Here is a 21,483-nt window from a genome sequence, read left to right as displayed (position 1 = left end):
GGTAGTTATTGAAAAAATTACTAAGCAGCGAGATGAATAAACAAAATGTGCCTCGCATGATATTTCAAATTCTCCTCGTAAACGGGTTCACTTTACATGATTCACGCTTCGATTCGTGATAAATACCGTTGAATGGAAAAGAGCAGATAAATCACAAAAGTGTGTGGTTTTTGCCACTTACGTGACACTCACAGCTCGTTGATTCGTCAACAGAAATTAGCACATAAAAAGTAACAGAAACAACAAGCGAAACAAAGGCAAGGAATATAAAAAAGTAGGACAAAAAAATGACTTATCAAGTTACGTATTGCTGAAATCGAGGTTTCACTCAAGCGCGCCGTTCAACGGAGCTAATAATAAGTAGGTATGTATTTAGTTGGCTTTTTTTTTTAATTTTTTTTTTTATTTTTTTTTTTTTTTTTTGTTTAACTTGCATTTTACAAACTCATATTGTATCAGCTTTCATGCTAAGCAGTTAAAAATAAAACACGCACATACACACACTCACGCTAAGCAGGCGTTTGTACAAATCTAACAAAAGCAGCACTTAACAACATTTTAATTGTGGAAATAAAGAAATAAATAAAAACTGAAAACAGAAACAATGTTGCAATAAATCAATAGCCTCTTCTACAAATACCCGCCGCACTCCAGTTTCCCATTTTTTATTTGCTATTTTTTTTTCGTTTTTTGAAATGTTTCTGCTAATTATGCACTTTTGCGCAAACTCGTTAGTACCGCAGACAAAATGAAATTCAAACGAAAAATAACAAAATTGCATGAAAAACGTGCGCTACTCAATTTTCACTAAACGGCTAATCGTTTGGGCTAAGTGCGCTGTCAATACCTTAAAAAGGTGTAAGAAAGGTAAAATGTGCACTGCAACGCTGCATTGCTGCGCACAGGCAGGCAAGCAGACAGGCACGGCAGGTGGCATTGCTGGCGGGCATCATGGGAGGTTTGGGCGTTGTGTTCATTGCTCCGAAACAAAAAGTAAGAATTACATGTACGTATGTACGTATGTATGTGCGTTGGTGTGCGGTGAAAGTTGATTGTCTAGCACAAATTTGACGCGCGTCTCCGAGTGCAGCGCGCAACAATAAATCGTACAAATGCACAGCGACACTATTATAAGCGGCCGGCCTTGTTTGCGAGCTTAGCGACGTAATCAACTAACAAGTCTGGCTTTTTGTTATCGATCTTTTGTAATTTTGTACAGAAATATTTCATTGTATTTCGATTTTTTTTTTTTTTTTTTGTTTTTAGGATCTGCACTTGATAATTAATACTTTGCATTGTGGTCACACAGACGACAATGCCTCGATACTAATTTAGGGGAGTCGTAGTCGTTTAATGTGGCAGATAGTAAAAGCGAAAGGCATACAGGCTTTACACTTTCAAAATTTTCAATAAAATTCTTCTATCAAATCTACTTCAGACAACTGAAATGTCACCTCTGTCAAAGAAACAGTTGTCCGATGTCTGGCACAAGGCCAGCTGTTCTGTTGATTTGTAATCAAAAATTGAGCCAGCTTTTTATGCGATATACCTGTGGCTACAGCTGCAATTTGAGTTAACTCCAAAATATTTATTATTTTAATGTTAGCGGGCTCTCGAATATTATGTATACATATTTACAAATAAAAAATAAATTTTATTCATTTTAAGAAGGAATGCACATTTCATTTGCCGAAATGATTTTTCCTGCACACGGAGCGATAGTCTGATAGTGAAAATTAGTAAAATAAAAAATGTGAAAGACGAGCGTTCAGAAGCCGAATTTAAACAATGTAACAGAAGGCGCGTACACTAATTATTTTTTTTTATAGAGCTGCTGATTTTTTTTCTTTTCTTTTTTTATTAATTTTTTTTAATAGTGGAAATGCTACCCGTTTTAAAATCAAGTTATCCATTGTGAAAAATTGGAAATTCAATTTTCTGTATTTTCTAATAGTTGGCTTCAAATTACCCCAAAAAACATATTAATAACTATTTTTCCTGTTTCACCAGTATTAGTTCGTTAAAATCGCAAATAATTATTTTCCACCTACATACTTGCTGTACATACATATATACTTATATTGTGGATATGTTACCCATCACAGTAGGCGGCTCCTAAGTACAAACATATCTACGGATGTACTCGTATACAATTATATATTCTAAAATCATTTATGCGCAATTATTTTGTAGTTTACGATATTCTCTGAAAGTATTTTTTCATTTTTCTTTCTTTTTTTATTACTTTTATTTTATTTTCTTATATTTCATTTGACTTTTATTTACCCTTAGTTTTTTATTTTTAATTTGTATTATATAGTTTTAAATTTTTGCACATTATTTGTTTTATTTTATTTTATTTGATTTTTTTTATTTAATTTTTGTTGATTAATTTTTTTCTTTTAATTTTATTTTATTTTCATTTCGTTGTATTTTATTTCGCTTTATGTCATTCGATTTTATTTTATTTTAGTTCAGTTCATTTGATTTTGCTTCTGTTTTATTTTTATTTTTTTATTTAATTTATTCTTTTTATTGTGTTTTATTTTATTTTTTATTGTGTTGTGTTTTATTTTTGTTTTTTTTTTTTTACTTTTTTTATTACGTTTTATTTTATTTTATTTAATTTTTGTTTTTAATTTCAGTTGTTTTATATTTTATGTATTTTTTTTAGTTTATTTAAATAATTTTCGTTTTATTTAATTTTTTTTTCATAGTATTCTTTATCATTTTACTGTTTTTCATTTCATGTTATTTAATTTCACTTCATTTTATTTAATATCATTTTGTAATTAATTTAATTTTTATTTATATTATTTTATTCGGTTTCATATTTTCATATTTTTTCATATTCTATTTTAAATTTATTTATTTTTTCATTTAATTTTATTTGACTTAAATTTATTAACTTTTTTGTTTTTAATTTCATTTCGTCTCATTTATTTAAGTTTCTCCTTTCATTTCATATTATTAGGTTTGGTTTACTTTTATTTTACTTAAATGTTTTTTCATTATTATTATTTTTTTTTGCATTTCATATCTTTCATATATTTATTTTTATTTTTCTTGTTTCATTTCATATTATTGTATTTTATTTTATTTTATATTTTTCGTTTCATATTATTTTATTTGGTTTTATTTTAGTTTACTTAAATTTATTTATGTTTTTTACATTTCATTTATTCTCTCTTTTTTTTTGTTTCATTTCATATTATTTCACTTGCTTTTGTTTTTTTTTTTTTCTTTTCTTTTTTACATTTCAAATTATTTGGTTTAGTTTCGTTTTATTTTATTTTACTTTCATTTTTTTGCATATAATTTTGTTTCATATATTTATTTTTTTCTTTTTTTCATTTCAGAATATTTTATTTGGTTTCATTTTATTTTATTTTACTTAAATTTATTTATGTTTTTTGTTGTTTTTTTAGATTTGATTTTATTTCATTTATGTTATTTTTATTTTTTTTTTTTAATTTTAATTATTTTTTGTCATTTCATATCATTTAATTTAATTTAATTAATGTTTTTCTCATTCTACTTCGTTTATTTATTCTATTTTATTTTGAATTGCATATTAAATTTTCATATTATGTAATTTCTTTTAATTGTATTATTTTATTTTGTTTCATTTCTTATTTTTATTTATTCTTTTGCTCATTTGGTTTCATTTTATTTTAATAAATTTATTTCATTTTTTGTTTTTATTTCATATCATGTGACTTAATGTCGGTTTATTTAAATTCCTTTTTTCTTTGCATTTCTTTTCATTTCATTTATTTTATTTTCTGTTTAGCATTGCTTGTAATTGTATTTTTTTATTTTATTCTATTTCTTTTAATTGTATTTCGTTCTTTTTTTACATTTTGTTTCATTCCCTCCCTTTAGTTTCATTTATTTTATTTCCTTTTTTTTATTTCATATTATTTAATTTCTTTTAATTGTGTTATTTTTTTTCATTATATTCCATGTAGTCTTATTTATTTTACTTTTATTTTTTTGCTCATATTATTTAATATCTTTTAATTTCATTCCTTTATTTTTTTCATTTTAATTTATTTTATTTTGTTTTAACTTTTCTTTTTTCTCATTTTATTTAATTGAATTTCCTTTGATTTTATTTTATTTCATTTTATTTTATTTTTTTCTCTTTCTTTATTATACTCTATTCCTCTATTGTAATATATTTAAAGTTTGTTTTAGTTTTTTTAACATTATTTTAATTTTTTAATATCTTTATTTTAATATTATTATTTAATTTCTTAGTTCATTTTGTCTTACCTTTACAACTAATTTTATTAAATTTCGGTATATTAAGTTCATTTTCCGATATCTTTTTCGATTTATTATAATATGTTAATTGTTTACTTTTAATTTTATTTTTATTTACATTTTTTTCTTGCCTTTTAATTATTAACTACTTTATTTTGTATTATTTCATAAATTTGATTTTATTTAGTTAGTTCACTTCTGTTTTTCATATTTAATTTTTATTCTTTCGCACTAATTTTGAATTTCCCCTCTGCCATCATTTTATATCATCGAATATAGGCTAGCATATTTTCTTTGTGTTTTTCTGATTTGCAATTTCTCCTACTCACCAATCAAATTATTCGCCGTTACAATGATACAGCAAACAAATAAAACCGCTGTGGTAATTCTGTAGTGGCAGCGAAAAACCATATTGTCAATAACGGCACGATCCAAAAGATTTCGAATTTTTACAAAGCCGGAAACGGCTGAGACCATCCCATAGAGGGCCATCTTGTTGCCGTAATCCTCTCAAGCACTAATTAAACAACGAATCTCCTTTCCTTGGTATCTAATTTGCCTCCAAACGTGCGTCGCTCAGTTCTTGTGATTTTCTCTCTTTTCGCTTTGTTTGTTTTTGCGTTTCAACTGTAAGAAAAACAACGAAAAAATACACATTAATTAAAAACCAATAAAGAATTGTTTTTAAATTTAATTACAATATTGCGCAACCTTTTTGCATACAAATTAAAGAATTGCGACATTTGTGTACATTAATTTCATTGATTTGTTTATTACCGTGATTTGCTAGCCGCGTCACTTACATACACACATACATACGGGCAAGCCACCGGCTTTTATGCGCTTAACCGGCTATATTTGCAAAGTTTGTGTGTGTGCCCACCCGATTTGCGTGCACAGTTAATTGAAGCCGCTCAATGGGTAAGAGTCGCGCTAGACTACATTTAATTGCTGAGTATTTATAATTAATTTCTTTTTTTTCTCACACTGCCAATGTGACGTTTAGGCTGTAACTGTCTAGCTGTAGGAATGCATAACTTAAACATTTATGGTAATCGCTAAGATTATCAATGAAATGTGTAAAACTGTAATAATTATAATACTCCATTGTTGCGTGAAATAGTAGTAGGGTGCATGATCTGGCGCTAATTATTGCTTAGTGGTGTGAATTGGGAGAATTTGAAGATAATAATGAAATTTAGTGTAGTTTAAACTGATGAACTGAACCCATTAATGAGTGTTGAAAAAATGTACAATTGCAGAAAATAGTTTTTAATTAAACAAATTTTTACAAATGCAGAATTTTAAAAAATAAATAAGTAAATAACTGACGCGTAAACTTCTGTTAGGTGTTTGGCCGAGCTTTTTTCTCCTATTTGTGGAAAGCGTCTTGATGTTGTTCCACAAATGGAGGGACCTACAGTTTTAAGCCAACTTCGAACGCATATGTTTTTATGAGCAGCTCTTCCATACAGAAATACACTCGGAGGTTTGCCATTGCCTGCCGTGGGGCGACCGCTATTAGAAAAAGCTTTCTCTTTATTTTGCTATTTCATGCAAGGAGATTCGAATCTTCGTACTCCGAATGGTAGTCACGCACCAACCGATTCGGTTACGGCGGCCACCTAATCATAATCATTAATCCTGATAAATCTGAATGCATCGATATATAAAGGGTGATCGATTTATAGGTATCGGATTTTAAATTGAAATAAAACAACGAAAATTCAAATTCATTGGGAAATCTTTATAATTTTTGTGTAGAACCATTCATGACATTCATTTTTTAAAGATAATCCCTTTCAAATGTTGGCTGCAACTACTACATAATTCGGCTATGCGTACTCCGAATGGTAGTCACGCACCAACCGATTCGTCTACGGCGGCCGCAAATGCAGAATTTAGTTCAACTTTAATTTTGCTTCATCTCAAAAATCGAAATTTCGACGAGAAAGTGGATTATCTGTGGTTTTTTCGACACTCTAAGTAAACGACAGCTTTCAACTCGAATGGAGTTTATAAATATTAGGTTTTATTTTTTTATTTTTTATTTGAAATGTTTGTAATATTTTACCAAATTTTATCATTACGATAACGTTACGATGCTTTCGGTAAAGAGAGTTGACGAAAGTGCGCTCACGATCTTTTGAAACGAAATGAAAAGGTTAACGAAGTTACACTCACGATCTTTTGAAATAAAATTTTCGAGAATTACTCTCTTTACGACCATTGCTCAAAAGACGTCAGATGGTCGTACTTAGCTCTAATTGTTGGTAATAGGAGTATTCACGTAACTGTTTCATTACTTGTTTCAACAATTCACCGATTCAACTCCATAAATGCTATGAAGCTGTGAGAAACAGATCGCATTGGCAACAGGGAGAGTGACTGTTATTCGACAACAGATAGTGAGTCGCACTTTGTATGCCAAAAGTGCAAACTCTCCATTACTGCAAGAGTGTTAACCAGGAAGATATTATACATTATCCTATTTTTAAATACCAACAAATGTAATGTAGAGATCTGACAGTAAATGTAGCTGATATGCGTGAGAGAGAGAGATTGAAATGATTACGACTGTGAGCCCTTGACCCTTTTAAATCATAATACCTACCCTGTGTTACGTTTCGGCACTCTTAATTATTCCATTATTGTAATTATTTGCTAGCACTTGAACCCGATTTGAAAAAAACCCGTTTCTCCAAAGAGAGTCGTAGGCGTTCCCCCACTGAACAAACGCCTTTGCAAAAAGTCAGAAAATTTTGCTTAACACTTATCCTACCCGTGATGATGTAATGCCGCATTAATGAAAATAATAAATTAGTTTCATGAATACCTCTGTTATTTCAGTTTCAACATAATTGAGTTATGCGCCAGTAATTCATCCTTATTTATCATATTTTTATGTGAATAATAATTGAGTTTTATGGTAATTAAAGTAAATACATGAATCACTGCTTCAAGTGACATTAAAGCTCGCAATAAACGTGTGTATGTGCGTATATATGTGATTATTTTTATCATATCCTCACATTGATTTCTGCATAATAAAGAAATTAATACGATTATCCGAAATGCTGGCGCACTTCTACCGCGAGAAATACGAGTAAAAGTGTATCGGTGCAATTCAGTTGAATTGCTTCAGCGGTTAATTATTATTTCTTATTAATTATTATTTATTTATGCGTAAATGGATAGGGTAACTGTTGCACAAATACTAAAATAGGGACCTTTATTTCTCAAAGTCAAGAGCAAAAGCCTCAAGTCGGCAAAAAATTGTGTAAAAGGCTGATACCCACAGGTGCTTTCTGCACGTAACCAAATGTTTTTTAATGAATAAAAGTAGTCAAAAATTGATTTAATCGAATGAATCATTTAACTCATAGCCGCGGCGGACATATTTCGGGTGTTATTATCAAAAATAAATGCCATTAAAGTGCACCTACTTCTCTTTTTACACAAAAAATTCGTGTAAAAAGAGAATTAGGTGGAAAAAATGTTAAATAATTCTTCTTAAAGTTTGCTTAAGAATTTATTTTTATTTACACATTTTAATTTATTAAATACATTTTATAAGAAATACATTATTAAGCGGCGAGAGCAAATCTACCGAGACTCAGAGGCGTTTCCTGATACTAATTTCAACGCTTCGTCCACGCATCGAAAAATCTCACTTTATTTGCTCTACGAGATTCAAGAAAAATTCATAAAATATTCAAAATCGTGTTAAAACAAAAAAATTCGTGTGGAAAAAGATTTTTTTTCTTCTTAACTCGAGTTAAATGAAAGAAAATTAGGTGTATCCCGAACGCATTTTCGACAACCATTTTTGTGGAGGAATGTAGGTTAGGTTAGGTTAGGTTATGGTGGTAGTCGGTCTGCACGATCAACTCACTTAGACCTTACAGGTCCATTGTGATACCACTGTGCTGCATGGAAACCCCATTTACCTTCCTTCGTGGAACTATTTTGTGGCTCTTATGAAACGTAGAATTGATCCCAACCTCACGCCAGACAGCTCTGTAAGAGAATTAAAAAAGTATTTGGAGGAATGTAACAAATTATTTGTTTATGTTGCATCCTCTTCGTACTATCGAAACAGAAGTTTTATTTGTCCCGAATTACACATAGAGGCATTTGGAATGGAGTCACTGGAAATTCTCTTTTAATGCTTCTTTTGCAGTCACATGGATGAAATTATTTTCGGCAACATTCGTTACTTTTGACGTTTATTTCTTTAAGTTTGACAATACGAATAAGGAGCACAATGAGGGTCGCCAGTACGGGGGAAAAAATACCCCACTCTTCTTCGTTCGTCCTTCTGCCACGGACAAAATGTTTCCCTGTGTAAATCGGAACTACGGGAAAAAAATCCCTCACTCTTTCCTGTCAGTCCATCTCCTACGAACAAAATCTTTCCCTTTCAAAATGTTTTACTGTGTAAATCGGGACTATCAGTGCCTTAAAAATTGTTGTAGCAGCATAAACATTCTTCATGCATGTAAGGGGAATGATGCTGGAGTGACAATCCCGACTGCCATGGCAACAACGAGTGTGAATTTATCGTTGTACTGAGTTGGGTAACCCACGCTAATTGTCAGGGTTTTTTTTTTTTTGTAATCGCTTTTCTCTCTCACTGGTAACGCTGCCAACAATGCGGTTCGCGCCTTAGGTAGTGATGAAAAAGTTTCTTCATTTATGATGTTGCCTATTTTTATATAATTTTTATTTAATTTTCTAAAAGCGGTTGCCCCTTAGCAGGCAATGGCAAACTTCCGAGTGTATTTCTGCCATGAAAAAATCCTTCAGAAAAAAGCCATTTGCCGTTCGAAGCCGGCTTGAAACTGTGGGGATTCCGTTTGTGGAATAATATCAAGATGCACACCACAAATAGGAGGAAGAGCTCCGCTAAACACCTAAGAGAAGTGTACGCGCCAATTATTTGTTTATTTTCATGTATTTTGTTTGGAAATACAAGCAAAAAAAAGTCCACAAAAGCACGGCGCTTCTGATTATTATAGTAAAAAAACAAAAAACAAACCGCTTGAGGTATTCTTGCAATATAATAGGTGGCGCAAAATTAATCACCCTATGGGAAGATTTTTTGTGATTAAGATTTTTGAAGTAGACAATACAAATATACAAACAGACAAGCAATGGAGCGCGTAAAGATCAAAATAAGGATTTCCATCATTTAAAATCATTTTTTTTTTATTTAGTAAAAAAGTTATTCAAAAAGAAAATTGGATCACTTTCATCTGTTACACTCTTCTTTCCCAAAATCATTTTTTTAAGTTATTCAAAAAAATGGGTGATTGATTTTGAGCCATCGTACATATATAAAAATGTGTTTTTGTTTTTTAAATTTTTGTTATTTTTTTATGGTTTTTTTTTAATTTGTTTTTTTTTTTTTGTTATTTTTTATTACTTTTAAATTTATTTTTTATTATTTTCTAATTTTTTATATATTATATTTTTTTATTATTTTTTTTTTATTTTTTCTTTATTTTTTTTTATTTTTTCTTTATTTTTTTTTATTATTTTTACACTTTTTGTTATTTTTTTATGTATACAAGCAGACAAACAATGGAGCTCATAAAGATCAAAATCAAGATTTCCATCATTCAAAATCAGTTTTCTTTTATTTCGTAAAAAAGTTATTCAAAAACGAAATTGGATCACTTTGACCTATTATACTCTTCTTTGCCAAAATCATTTTTTTAAGTTATTCAAAAAAATGGGTGATTGATTTTGAGCCAACTTTGAGCCACCTTGCATATATAAAAATGTGTTTTTGTTTTTTAAATTTTTGTTATTTTTTTATGTTTTTTTTATTGTTTTTTGTTTTGCTATTTTTTATTAATTTTAAATTTATTTTTTATTATTTAAAAATTTTTTTTTATTATTTTTTTATTTTTTCTTTAGTTTTTTTTATTATTTTTTAATTTTGTTTTTATTATTTAATTTTTTATTATTATTTTTTTATGTTTTTTTTAAATTTTTTTTTGTTATTATTTAACTTTTTTTTATTACTTTTTAATTTGTTTTTAATTTGTTTTTAATTTTTTTTTATTATTTTTAAATGTTTTTATTTTTTCCTTTTTGTAATTTTGTTTTTATTATTTTTCTTTTCTATTATTTTTACACTTTTTTGTTATTTTTCTTCACGAAAATTTGGAATTTCACCACCATAATCAATTCATCCACTCCTATATAGCGAATCATCCTATATTTAAGCAATCGCACAGTGTAACCAATTTCGTATCCATGAACTGGAAATTTTCTGAATTTTTTTTTCAAATATATTAAAAAAGGATGTACTTATCGTACTTATTTTCATTTACTAGCAAAGTGTCATAAAAAAATATATAAAAAATGTCCAGAAAAATAGTTGCAAAATTCTCCATTTACTATGCCTCCCTAAGTAAAAGTACAAAAAAAAAAAACATTTAAAACAAAATTAGATGATTAATTTTGCGCCACATTGTATCTATATCATATATAAGTTTAAATATATTTATTATACCAAACTTAAAACCTTGTAATATTTCTATTCAAGAAAATTTGGAGTTTCACCACTATGACCTATATAGTGAATCATCCTGGAAATTTTCTTTATTTTTTTTTTCCAAAAACATTAAACGAGTTCCCTACTTGAATAGCTCAAAAAACCAAAGTGTCTAGAAAAATGGCTGCCAAAACTTTCAATTTACTGTGCCTCCCTAAGTAAAAGTAAATACTTATTTCCATCTAATGAGGTACTGTTAATACCTAGATATCGCCATGAATTTTGGACACAGCATGCAAGAAGTGATTGTGGTCATTTTTAAATACTTATATAATTTTTTTGTTTTACAAAGCCACTATTAAAGTAAATAAGCGAGCGATATGTCTTTAAGAAAACCGCTGCTGTAAATCTAAACATGTAATGCTTTGGTATTGTACTCAAAAACTGTGACATTCTCAAAAGTTACTTCAGTAAATGCCCCATTGCTTCATGCTTAGTTTTATAAAAAGAAAAAATGTGTCATTCGCCGTTCAGAATAATCAATTAGTTTTCGAAAAGCTACTGCAGTAAATGCTCTATGCTTTATGCCTACATACATACATACATACAAATGGTGTTAAAACTAGCCATTTGTTGCAACTGTAGCAACATGATAACCTCGGTCGCTGTTTTTGTTTTTTTTGAACTCGCTGCAATTTCACAATTTTAAAAGCTGCTACAAGCCGGGCGGTTGCATGCGCATAAAACGTAAAAAACGTCGCATTAAAAAAGCAAAAATTAAAAGCATTTTAAAAATAGCAATTAAAAACATTAAAATTTAAATAATTTTTAAAATAAAAATTAAAAAAAATAATAAAAATAAATATTCCAGTAAGCCGATTTTAAAGTTTTCACTTTACTATGTAAGTAAAAATAAATCAAAAAATTATTCCAATGAGATTTCCCACTTATCTCAAAAACACAAAAATGTTACTCTCCCAGCAAATGAGCGTTATTTAGCTGCCTACATTGTACCTTTTAGCGCCATTTTTCATTTAAAACAGCTCAAATTTTTGAATTAAAATACGCTTTCAAATGCAAATTTATTTGAAACTTAAAAATATCAATGAGCAATGCGTAAGTTTTAGTTCTTTTTAAAACTTAACTACCGTCCAGTCACAAATCTGTAGGCAATCATATCAAGGCATACACCGACACACACTTAGGTTAACTATAGATGTGTGCTACATATGAGTTCTTTAACCACAGTCTTTTTAGGTATTGTTTTGTTTGTGTTTTTCTCTTTTTTTGTTTTTTTTTTGTTTTTTTTTTTTTTGTTTTGGTTTATTACTCCGCTCTGCGATATTATTCAATGCCAGAAATTTGCATTTTCACCACATACGCACTCACGCGCACACAACTACATAAACATAATTTATCCACCAAATACATATGTACATATGTGTGTATGTATTTTACTCGCAGCTTGAACCTTCAAACCTTCCAACTCTTTCGTTCGTTTAGAAGGTGTCATAAGCAAATGTTTCATTTCCAGTTCTATTAAAATTTACGACTTTTCCTCTCTTGTTTTTTTTTTTTGTATATTCGAAATGTTGTTAACTGTTGCTGTGTTGCCTCATTTTTAGGTATGCTGTTGTGCTCACAGATCTCTCTGATGTCTCAACCGTATTTGGAATATTTGTGAGCATAAATTTTCTTATATAAAATTTAACCGTAATGTTTTTTGCTACATGTTGCAGTTGCTTTAAAAATGCATGCAGACTTTGTAGAAGATAGAAAGGAGGGGGGAAAGCACAAAACATATGTGCGAGCTTTGAGCACATTTCTTATTACGGGAGTGCACTCCTTTGCGCCTCTGGAATGCTTTTTTTGTTTTGTTTTTTCGTTTTTTTTTTTCAACTCGCTACAATTTCGAAACGGGTTTTGAGTCTTCGTTCTTTATTCTGAAGTGTCGTCAGACGGCTGTGGCTGATGCCACTCTTTCCCGTCCGTCTGCCTTGCTGCCGCATTGGTAGTGGTGGTGGTGGTGAGTCTGCTTTTATACTGCCTCCGTGTTTGTTTGTATGTGTGTGTGTGTGTTTTAGAGTGGTTTATGACCCAAACTCCAAACGAGATGTTCTTGATGCTTTGCATGGTTTCAGCTATTGCTTTTTTTACAGTTTTAACACATATCTTTTTATTGCTTCCTTTATTTTATCGAAAATTAATGGTATTCAACTTTTTCAGTTACTTTGTTTTCTTTTATGCAAATTTTTTCTTATATTTACATACGTTTTTTGTGCATTTGTTGCTTTCACGTTTTGCGATTTTGTTTTCTTTTTTTTTTGGATTGTCTACAACATCTTAGCCATATAATAAATTATTTATTTATTGACAAGTTGCTAGTCTTTCGTTTAGCCTTACCTTTTGAATTTTGAATGATTCAGAAGTAAATTCATTCCATTTATAGAAGAAGCCTTGACTTTCTAAGTACTTTTAAAATCAAATATTTTACTTTAGAATTTTTGTTTAATTATTCATTTAAATTGTGTTGCACTTTCTCAATTTTTATTTTCTATTTTGTATATTTATTTTATTCACTTTTCTTTTAATTTCACCCTCGTACGCGCTACTGCACTTCAATTTTTATTTCACTGCAGCTTCTGTTTAGCCTATTCTCGTCAAAAACTTCGCCGCATGTGTATTGCAATTACATATGGAAAAAATTACAAATGGACGTTTTTGCTACTGTATCTGGAATGACTTGACTGGTTGGTTGGTTGGTTAGTTCGTTCGTTTGTTAGCTGGCAGTTTTCGCTCTACTGTTGAGTGATATTGATGGAGTTGTTGGTAGTGTAGTGTTAGTAGTTCTTTTTGTTGTTGGTGACACTGTGGGCCTATAGTTTGTGTGCTTTGCCACTCTGATCGTTATTGCGTTTATATCGTCCGGCTAATTCTACCAATCTTTTCGCCTTCTCAAATCACACTGGTGAATGTACTTTCAATGAGCGGCTCACGAAACCCGCGCTGAATGAAAAACCCCAACGGCAACGTTGGCAGCAGCAGCGACAACATCAACTGCAGCTTTAGCGCGTTTGAGCTCAGTGGCTAATGGCCGCGCGCAGAGTTGCCATGTGCTAGATCGAGAATACTTTATTTTGGTAATATTAATGTGCATCACCAAATATGCGATCTATAGGCTGGGTCATGTAAAATTTGCTTTTTGTATCGGCTATAAAAAAAAACTAATCAATATTTTTTCAACAACTTTTCAAATAATGTCTTTCAAATGACTGCCATGACTGGCTTTGCAGTAGGCCACTCGATCAACCCAATTTTTAAGCACATTTTCGATTGTTTGGGCTCCAATTTCAAGAATGGCAACTTCGATTTCGTGTTTTAAAGCATCAATCGTCTCTGGATGGTTTGCATAGCATTTGTCCTTAACGGCTCCCCACAAAAAAAATAGTCCAACGGGCTTAAATCACAGCTCCGAGGCGGCCAATTGATATCGGAATTTCGGCTGATTATTCGGTTTTCAAAAACGGTAGCCAAAAGTTCGAGTGTAACTTTGGCAGTGTGACAAGTTGTACCGTCCTGTTGAAACCAAATGTCGTCCATGTCATCCTCTTCAATTTTTGGAAGCAAAAACTCGTTGAGCATGTCACCATTTACTGTAACCGCGGAAGAAGAAGATGACTCACCACTTTGGAAATAGGTTTTCAATATTTCCCAATTTTGTTCAAGCGTATATCGTCCCATTTCGTAAATGTCAAACCTTTAAGTAAATTATGAACACATTTGACATGTCATTTGTGTTACCATTCTCAAAAAAATAGGTGGTTCAAAAAGCAATCGCTATATGGCCCAAAATAAAAATAAAAATGTCTGTCTTGATAGCGCTTTAATAATATTTACTCTCAAAATCAGGCTATTTGCGGTAACGCGACGCCTAACTGTTGGACCTTGACGAACCTTGACTTGATACACGCAAAAATCAGTAGCTCTTTTCGAGTTCAAGTTTGCTGTTTAGCTATAGAGAAAAATAAAATATGAGGGGAACTTTGGCTGCCACTTCACTTGGAGTTTTGGCAGCCGAGTTCTGCACGATCATTTCACATGGTTTCACACACTCGTCCAATCAGTCGTTGTTCAAACAGCAACGACGTTTCAAAATTGAACAAACATAGAGGGCTCCTAGTACTTCTCCAGCGCCGGAGCGCAGGGTCAACGAAGCCGTTGGATCTTTATTCGCCGCCGTCGCCAACATGCAAAGGTCCAAAAATCTTCCGATGAATCTTTCTCTCAAACACTCCAAGAGGCGCCTCATCGGATGTTGTTATCGTCTAAGCTTCTGCGCCATGGACATGATGCTCACAAGCTCATATGGTGTTGTTTTGCGCGTCGAGAGAGGACTTTACTATAGGGCCCGCCATCTATCGTTACGGATTTGAACTAGGTATTATTTGAAGAATGGTAACACTTAGCTGTCATCTGATTTGACAGAAAATTAGTTTTATTCTTCCGCTGAACGAAAATGGTTGTGTATACGTTCAAAGAATGCTGGGAAATATTGCGACATTACTTTGAAAATCATGGTAATGTTTCAGAATGTGTACGAAAATACTTTGCGACCAAAAACCGTGCGTACACCCGACCAGTGTTATGCCAACAAACCAGCAACAATTGATGCACTGAAGACCAACATACGCGATGTCATAGCTGAAATACAGCCGCATACAATCGAAAATGTATTGAAAAATTGGACCGATCGTATGGGATAGTGCATGGCTAGCCGAGGCAGCCATATGAATGAAGTTGTGTTCCATCATTAACCGGAAGGATTGTACTTCAAAATAAAAAAAAAGTTTGGAAAAATATTGAGTAGTTTCTTTTTTATAGCATTTTTAATTCCGTAAAATTATATGGCGGACCCTGTACCTACTAATTGCCTACTTACTTGTGCTACTAGGACGCACTTGTTGTAGCAAGAGAGGCAACGATCTTTTCAGTAGGCCCCGTTATTCACTATTGTTCGTCATTTTATAATACAGACTTTTTCACCCGCAGCATTTACAACCTGGAAATTTATTTTCCAAATCCACTTTGAGTAAGTTTTATAGCCAGGAGCGCTTTGCTCTAATTTTTTGTATTCAGTGGAGAGGCTTATTCATCTACCGGAGCACCACGAGAAATGTAGTATTTTTTTCTATTGAGCGTACGTAATAAAAGCGAAAAAATCAAGCTGTTGCCATCAATAGCGACCAGCGTAAAGCAATGCTCCACAATCTGTGTTTCCAAAAGTACGTGAACTCAATCTGAAATGCCTTTGCTTCAACAGCAAAGTGATAAATGCTATACTGCTCAGGAGATCGTTAGCTTATTGAAGTAAGTATTCGGTAACCTGTACATTATTCCACATACAATATTTACACATTCCAAAATCATATGATTTACGTGTCTAGACTATTTTTCAAGGGGGCCTTCAAAGTTATTAGCTTCGCACACTCTTTGTACAAAGCATATTGATGTTGTCCTATAAATGAAGTGAAAATAAAATTTTCATCCCACCTCCATACAGCGAATTGTGTTTATAAGAGCATTTTTTCGACAGAAATTTCTTTTTAAGTTTATCATTACTTACCGATGGGCAATCGCAGTTAGAAACCAATTTATCGGTTATTTTGATGCTATTAATATGTCCACACTGGGAACCAAGCTCGGCAGATTTTTATAAAAGAAGAATTAGAAGTAGTTGGTTTGGTAGGGAATCTCCCTTCTCTTTCGTTAATTAAAAAATTGTTAGTCTTCACTAGCATAGGCAGTGTATAATACCTAAGTGGATCAATTGTTCAGATTGTTAAAAAAGAAAGCTGTACAAATTTTCACATTGAATCTCTGGTGCTTTCCTTTAACCAATAAAATGTGTGTATTTATAGAGAAATCCCTTTTTGATTATTTTTTTATTTTTATTATTATTAATAAACTCATTCATTTGTTTTACGGTTTTTTGAGTAAAATTTTTAAAATTTGTTATTGATTGAGAAAAAAGAACACATTTTATTTCATTGAATTACGCAATTTCACCATTTGGCAATCCTATATTGTATCTTTTGCATACCAAAAACTCTTCTAATACTCTCCCGCTCTCTGCGCGTATTTCGATAGATACATACACATGTGTGTGTGTGTATGTCAACTACTCGCTGGTGCTTTGGCATGAGCTCGCTTATCTCCACATTCAGCGCTAACCAAAGAACTCGGTTAACAAGCGTTGATCCAAGCCAAGAAATGCAGGAGAAATATGCATTGTTGCATTTCGTTCGCTAACAAACTCATACAAACTCACACATTCAGCATATTTCCATTTTCCACTCTATATTTACCTTCGCTCTCTCTCTCTCTCGCTCTCTATCAATACCAACATGACCAAAGTCATGTTCAACTGAGCGCATTCAGCCTTCATAAAAGTGCAGCCCTGTTTGTGCGTATGTATCCACTCAATACATTTACACGCATCTACATTTGTGGCGCTGATCCTGACAATTCTCATTGCATTGATCATATAAATTCCTACCTGGTGTGTTCCTGCGATTATTTCTTCTTCATTCGAACATTTTTACAATCGTTTTGTTGTTTTTGTCTTTACTGGGATTCTATGGTCGATATATTGCCTGTTGCTACCTTAAATTTCAATACATATCGCTTGGAAGTGCGGCTTGTTGAATGTGGCTGCTTTTTGGATTCCGGCTTGTCTGAGCAGAATTTTATTTTCTTTTAATTTGCATGCAAAAGAAATTTGTGTACATACATATGTATGTGTGTAGATATTTGCAAATGTATGCAAGTAAACATAAATACCTTCGTTTAATGCATGAGAAGCCAGTAAGAATCCCTTCTTCATGTGTTTTTTGTTTTTTTTTTTAGTTGTTTGCTTTGGTTTCTGAACCTAAACAGGCTTGAAGAGTAGAGAAACTTGTTGTTTTGGCTTGAAGAGATCAAATGAAAGACTTCTTCTGAGTCATGAGGTCATCAATAAAAAGGCTTTGAAACAATTGAGGTTAACTCAAAAAGCGTTTGAAAAATTCATAGATAAGATGGAACTGAATTCCAGTGACTTTTGTTAAATGTTTTATAGCTTCTTGTTTAGCGGCTTTTTTATTTCTAAATTCTATTTATTTATTGAATCGAAAATTAGTTACCAAAACCTATCTTGCAGACTAATAAAGATGATTTAACAAAAAATGTAGTAGAAGTCTTAATCAGTAAGAAGAAAATATAACAAAATATTATAAATCAATTATTCAAAGGCATAATTAAGAAGTTGAATGAAAGAGTGTTTAGAGGAAGTCAATCTCAAAAGCGTTCTAGATGATATTGAATTCTATCAGAGCTCTCTTGGTGCATGTGCACTCCTTGCATACAGAGTTTTTACAATGCCAATATGGAGAAAATCCAAATAGCGAAGCGCTCTAGATGAGGCATACGACTGATTCGCTCCAAAGGGAGGGGCAATTCACAACACCTTGAATAAAATCAAAGTCGAAAGATAAAGACAAAAAATATCGCCAGGACTGCAGAGATTTCAAATTCATATACAGACATCTAGAATATTATGCATATTATAAAACATTAAATCGAAAAAATATGGAATAAAATTTTAAACCAAAAATAAATTTTTGCATATTTTCAAATGCTAGCCTCTCTTAATTTCATACGCATGCGATTCATTTTCTTCTACTATTTAAGAAAATTATATTAGGTCTGCTCATATAGCAAATAATTTGTTCCATTGTTTCAAATTATCAGGTTTTGGTGTTCATATATCCAAAAAACTTGCAAGGTAGGGGAAAATGAAAGATCAAAATGGCATTCACTTTGAGGGGAAGTTGTGAATTTTTACTGTATAAATTTTTAACTTGTAAGAAATTGCAAGTGAGAAAAACAGCTGACCGCAAAAGAAAATAAATATATTTACGAGTTAAACAAATATATGGATGTATGGAATAAAATGAAAAGTTAGCTGGGGTAGCTGGCGTTAAGTATATGTCATGTTGTTGTTGTAGCAGTATAAACATTCTCCATACATATACGGGGAATGCTGCTGAAGGGGGCTTCAAAAAAGGAATTTTTTACTAATTTTTTTCGAGACGAAAAAAGCGACACACAGGAATAATCGTTTGCATTTATTTGAAGGCATGATTGAAGAGTAATAAACAATTTTTTAACATAAATAAAAAAACAAAATTGCGGACATATGAGGGTCTCGCACAGCTTTTCGTTGCGCGCTAGTAAAACGGCGGTAAGATTGCGGTCTTAGTTTTCACCTGAAACACGAAAGAAAAATATTGTCTTATTCAGAAGGCTTTCCCGCAAATAATAGACTATTCTTGCATAAAAATATGAAAAAATAAATAAATATAAATCTGGGACGTTCCGGTTACGTAGAACCGACTGTCGTTGGAACGTAAGTCTATGTCATCTTCTAAATCGCTGATCTCATTAACAGTTTCATTGCCGTCGAAGACAGCCTCTGGGAAATTGATCTTTTTTCCTTAAATACTTTTATTTCGTCGAGTTCACTGTTTATTAGTTGATTGTGAAAGAGAAATATATAGAAAGCTGTTTTGTCGTGCAACCAAAGCCTTTTTAAAACTATAATATGGGTAAAACAGTTGATATGGGCAAACTAGCCTAGGCCTATCCGTTTTTGAATTATGGAGCTTTATTCGCTTAGACTTCCTTTCTAGGCAATACAAGCTCGTTGCCTATTGTGACCCACTTCAGCTTTTTATTCTTTAGAGTTGCGTTTTTCTCTACTTTTGATCTCAAGTCTCCAACTTTAGAGATGAGCAGCTTTGTTGGCGCATCCAACCAAACATTTTTGGCTTGCGCACTTTCACAGCTACCACCTGGTGTGTGGTGGTGTTAAGCTCATTATTAGACATTTTATTTGATTTATTATTATTTTTTTTTTTACTTTATTATCAATTTTTTTTTTTTTTTTCCTTTATTATTATTTATTTATTATTTTTTTATTTTTAATTTCATATGAAGTAGTTCAAATGTTTTTTTTTACTTTTTGTGATTTTTCTCGGCAACCATTTAATCAGTTCTTCATGTAACTCGCGAATTGTTATTCGTTTTGCGTTCAAGTACTTTTTTTAACATTTTTCTCTTTGAAAGCGAATTCTCGGAAATTAAGTTACTGGCCAGTTACTGGATAATTTTTACATGAGCAAACCTATTATTCCAATTACCCAAATGCTCTACTCGATATTAATGATCATTTATGTATAAAAATCGTACAGCATTCGTGTCGGCCCTTGGCCACTGATCGTTCAAAAGTAAAGTCATGAAACAGAAAACCCATACACAATTCGATTTCACGCATTATAATGGTCACCTTTGTGAAGTGCAACATAATCTCAACAATTTTGCATATGTTTATATGTAAATACCTACTACTGAAAGCAGGCCGAACCACGAACCAGGCCATAAAATGGTTTCATACTCAATTCCATTTCTATCGAACCCATAGCCACAATCGGCGCTCCACCCGTCTGTATGTATGTGCAGATGTGTGTGTATATATGTTAGCAACTCCGCATAATGGCACCTACAATTTTATGGTTATTGCTAGTGGCGTTGTTGTTGCTATTGTCAATCTCGTTTTCTTGTCACTTATCTGTGATAGTCGTGAATTTTTTTGTCACACCCTTTTTCTTATATGCCAGACTGGGTAACTGTCAATGCACTGTTCTGTGAATGTAAGTGCAAATGTGCGTATTTGGATTCCAGCTTGAAGTCCATTGGGACGTTGCTTGCAGTGCATCTATGATAGGTATGTCACCGGAATTGAAGAAAAAGAGTTGAATGCAGAATTTGGGTGCATGTTTCTTTAGCACGATCGTGAACCCAACCATAAAATGGCTGTAAGTAATTGCAATTGCAGACAATGACAAACATCTGAGTGTATTTCTGTCATGAAAAGCTCCTCATAAAAATCATTTGCCGTTGGAAGTCGGCTTAAGACTGTAGGTCCCTCCTTCTGCGGTTTTGGGTCAAGGCCCACATCCAATCCAGATAAACAGTGGAACGCTGATTTGGAAATACATATATTTCAACAGTTGGTTAAAAGTATTGTAGTACTCGCCCAGTTTACATACATACATAGGCCTACTAGGCTGGGTCGTAAAAAATGGTATCTGTCCAGCTTAATTTCGTCTCTGTAAACAAAATTTATTGGTTCTTTTAAAAACCGCAGAAATCTTTTTTTTATTATATTGTAATCTGGTGTATACTGAAAAAAATGTCGGCTATGTAGGAAACATGTTTGTGTTGTATCCTTTTAAAAGGATCCAAAAAGTAGTTTTAAAAGGATCACAAAAATATTTTTTGTAATCCCGAAATCCTCTCTGCATAAGCTTTAAATACAGTGGTGGATTTTTGTAACCTTAATTCGTTCGCGGTGGTCGACATCAGTGTAGGCAGTGCTCATCCGAGGCTTTGTTTTCGTTTTCATTGGAGAGAATTTTTACGTAGCGGGTCCCAAGCCCAGCGTACATCCAGATATTCATGATTGCTTCGCCTTCTCATATTAACTCGCTTTCAAACGGATGTTCGGAAGCTACATAGAGGATACTTGGTTGAAGCCCCTCAAGTTGTGAGCTGCTTGGACCATATGCAGAAGATTCGTTCTGGCCACTTTCAAGTGAATGGCAAGC

The 21,483-nt window shown here is 32.1% G+C and overlaps 2 protein-coding genes across 4 annotated transcripts in view; one reads left to right on the top strand and one right to left on the bottom strand.

Moving 5' to 3' along the window:
• The window catches only part of LOC128855694 (dedicator of cytokinesis protein 3), a 161,882-nt gene that overhangs the window by 99,061 nt on the left and 41,338 nt on the right, over positions 1-21,483 (top strand). The gene's annotated exons all lie outside the window — the stretch shown is intronic.
• Positions 1-21,483, bottom strand: part of LOC128855695 (innexin inx3) — a 35,116-nt gene that overhangs the window by 10,345 nt on the left and 3,288 nt on the right. Inside the window, exons 1-2 of one of the 3 annotated variants that reach the window (XM_054090826.1) lie at positions 13,181-13,788; positions 4,599-4,896 (exon numbers count right to left, since the gene is read on the bottom strand). In XM_054090826.1, coding sequence (XP_053946801.1) covers positions 4,599-4,761 — 163 coding nt within the window. In that variant the 5' untranslated portion in view covers positions 4,762-4,896; positions 13,181-13,788. Of the gene's footprint in view, positions 1-4,598; positions 4,897-5,046; positions 5,410-13,180; positions 13,789-21,483 lie in introns of those variants that run through there. The other 2 variants (XM_054090828.1, XM_054090827.1) reach the window with 2 other exon arrangements.

The sequence above is a fragment of the Anastrepha ludens genome, chromosome 2 (assembly GCF_028408465.1).
Source record: "Anastrepha ludens isolate Willacy chromosome 2, idAnaLude1.1, whole genome shotgun sequence".
NCBI classification, from domain to species: domain Eukaryota; kingdom Metazoa; phylum Arthropoda; class Insecta; order Diptera; family Tephritidae; genus Anastrepha; species Anastrepha ludens.
This window is presented reverse-complemented; position numbering and strand designations above follow the sequence as displayed.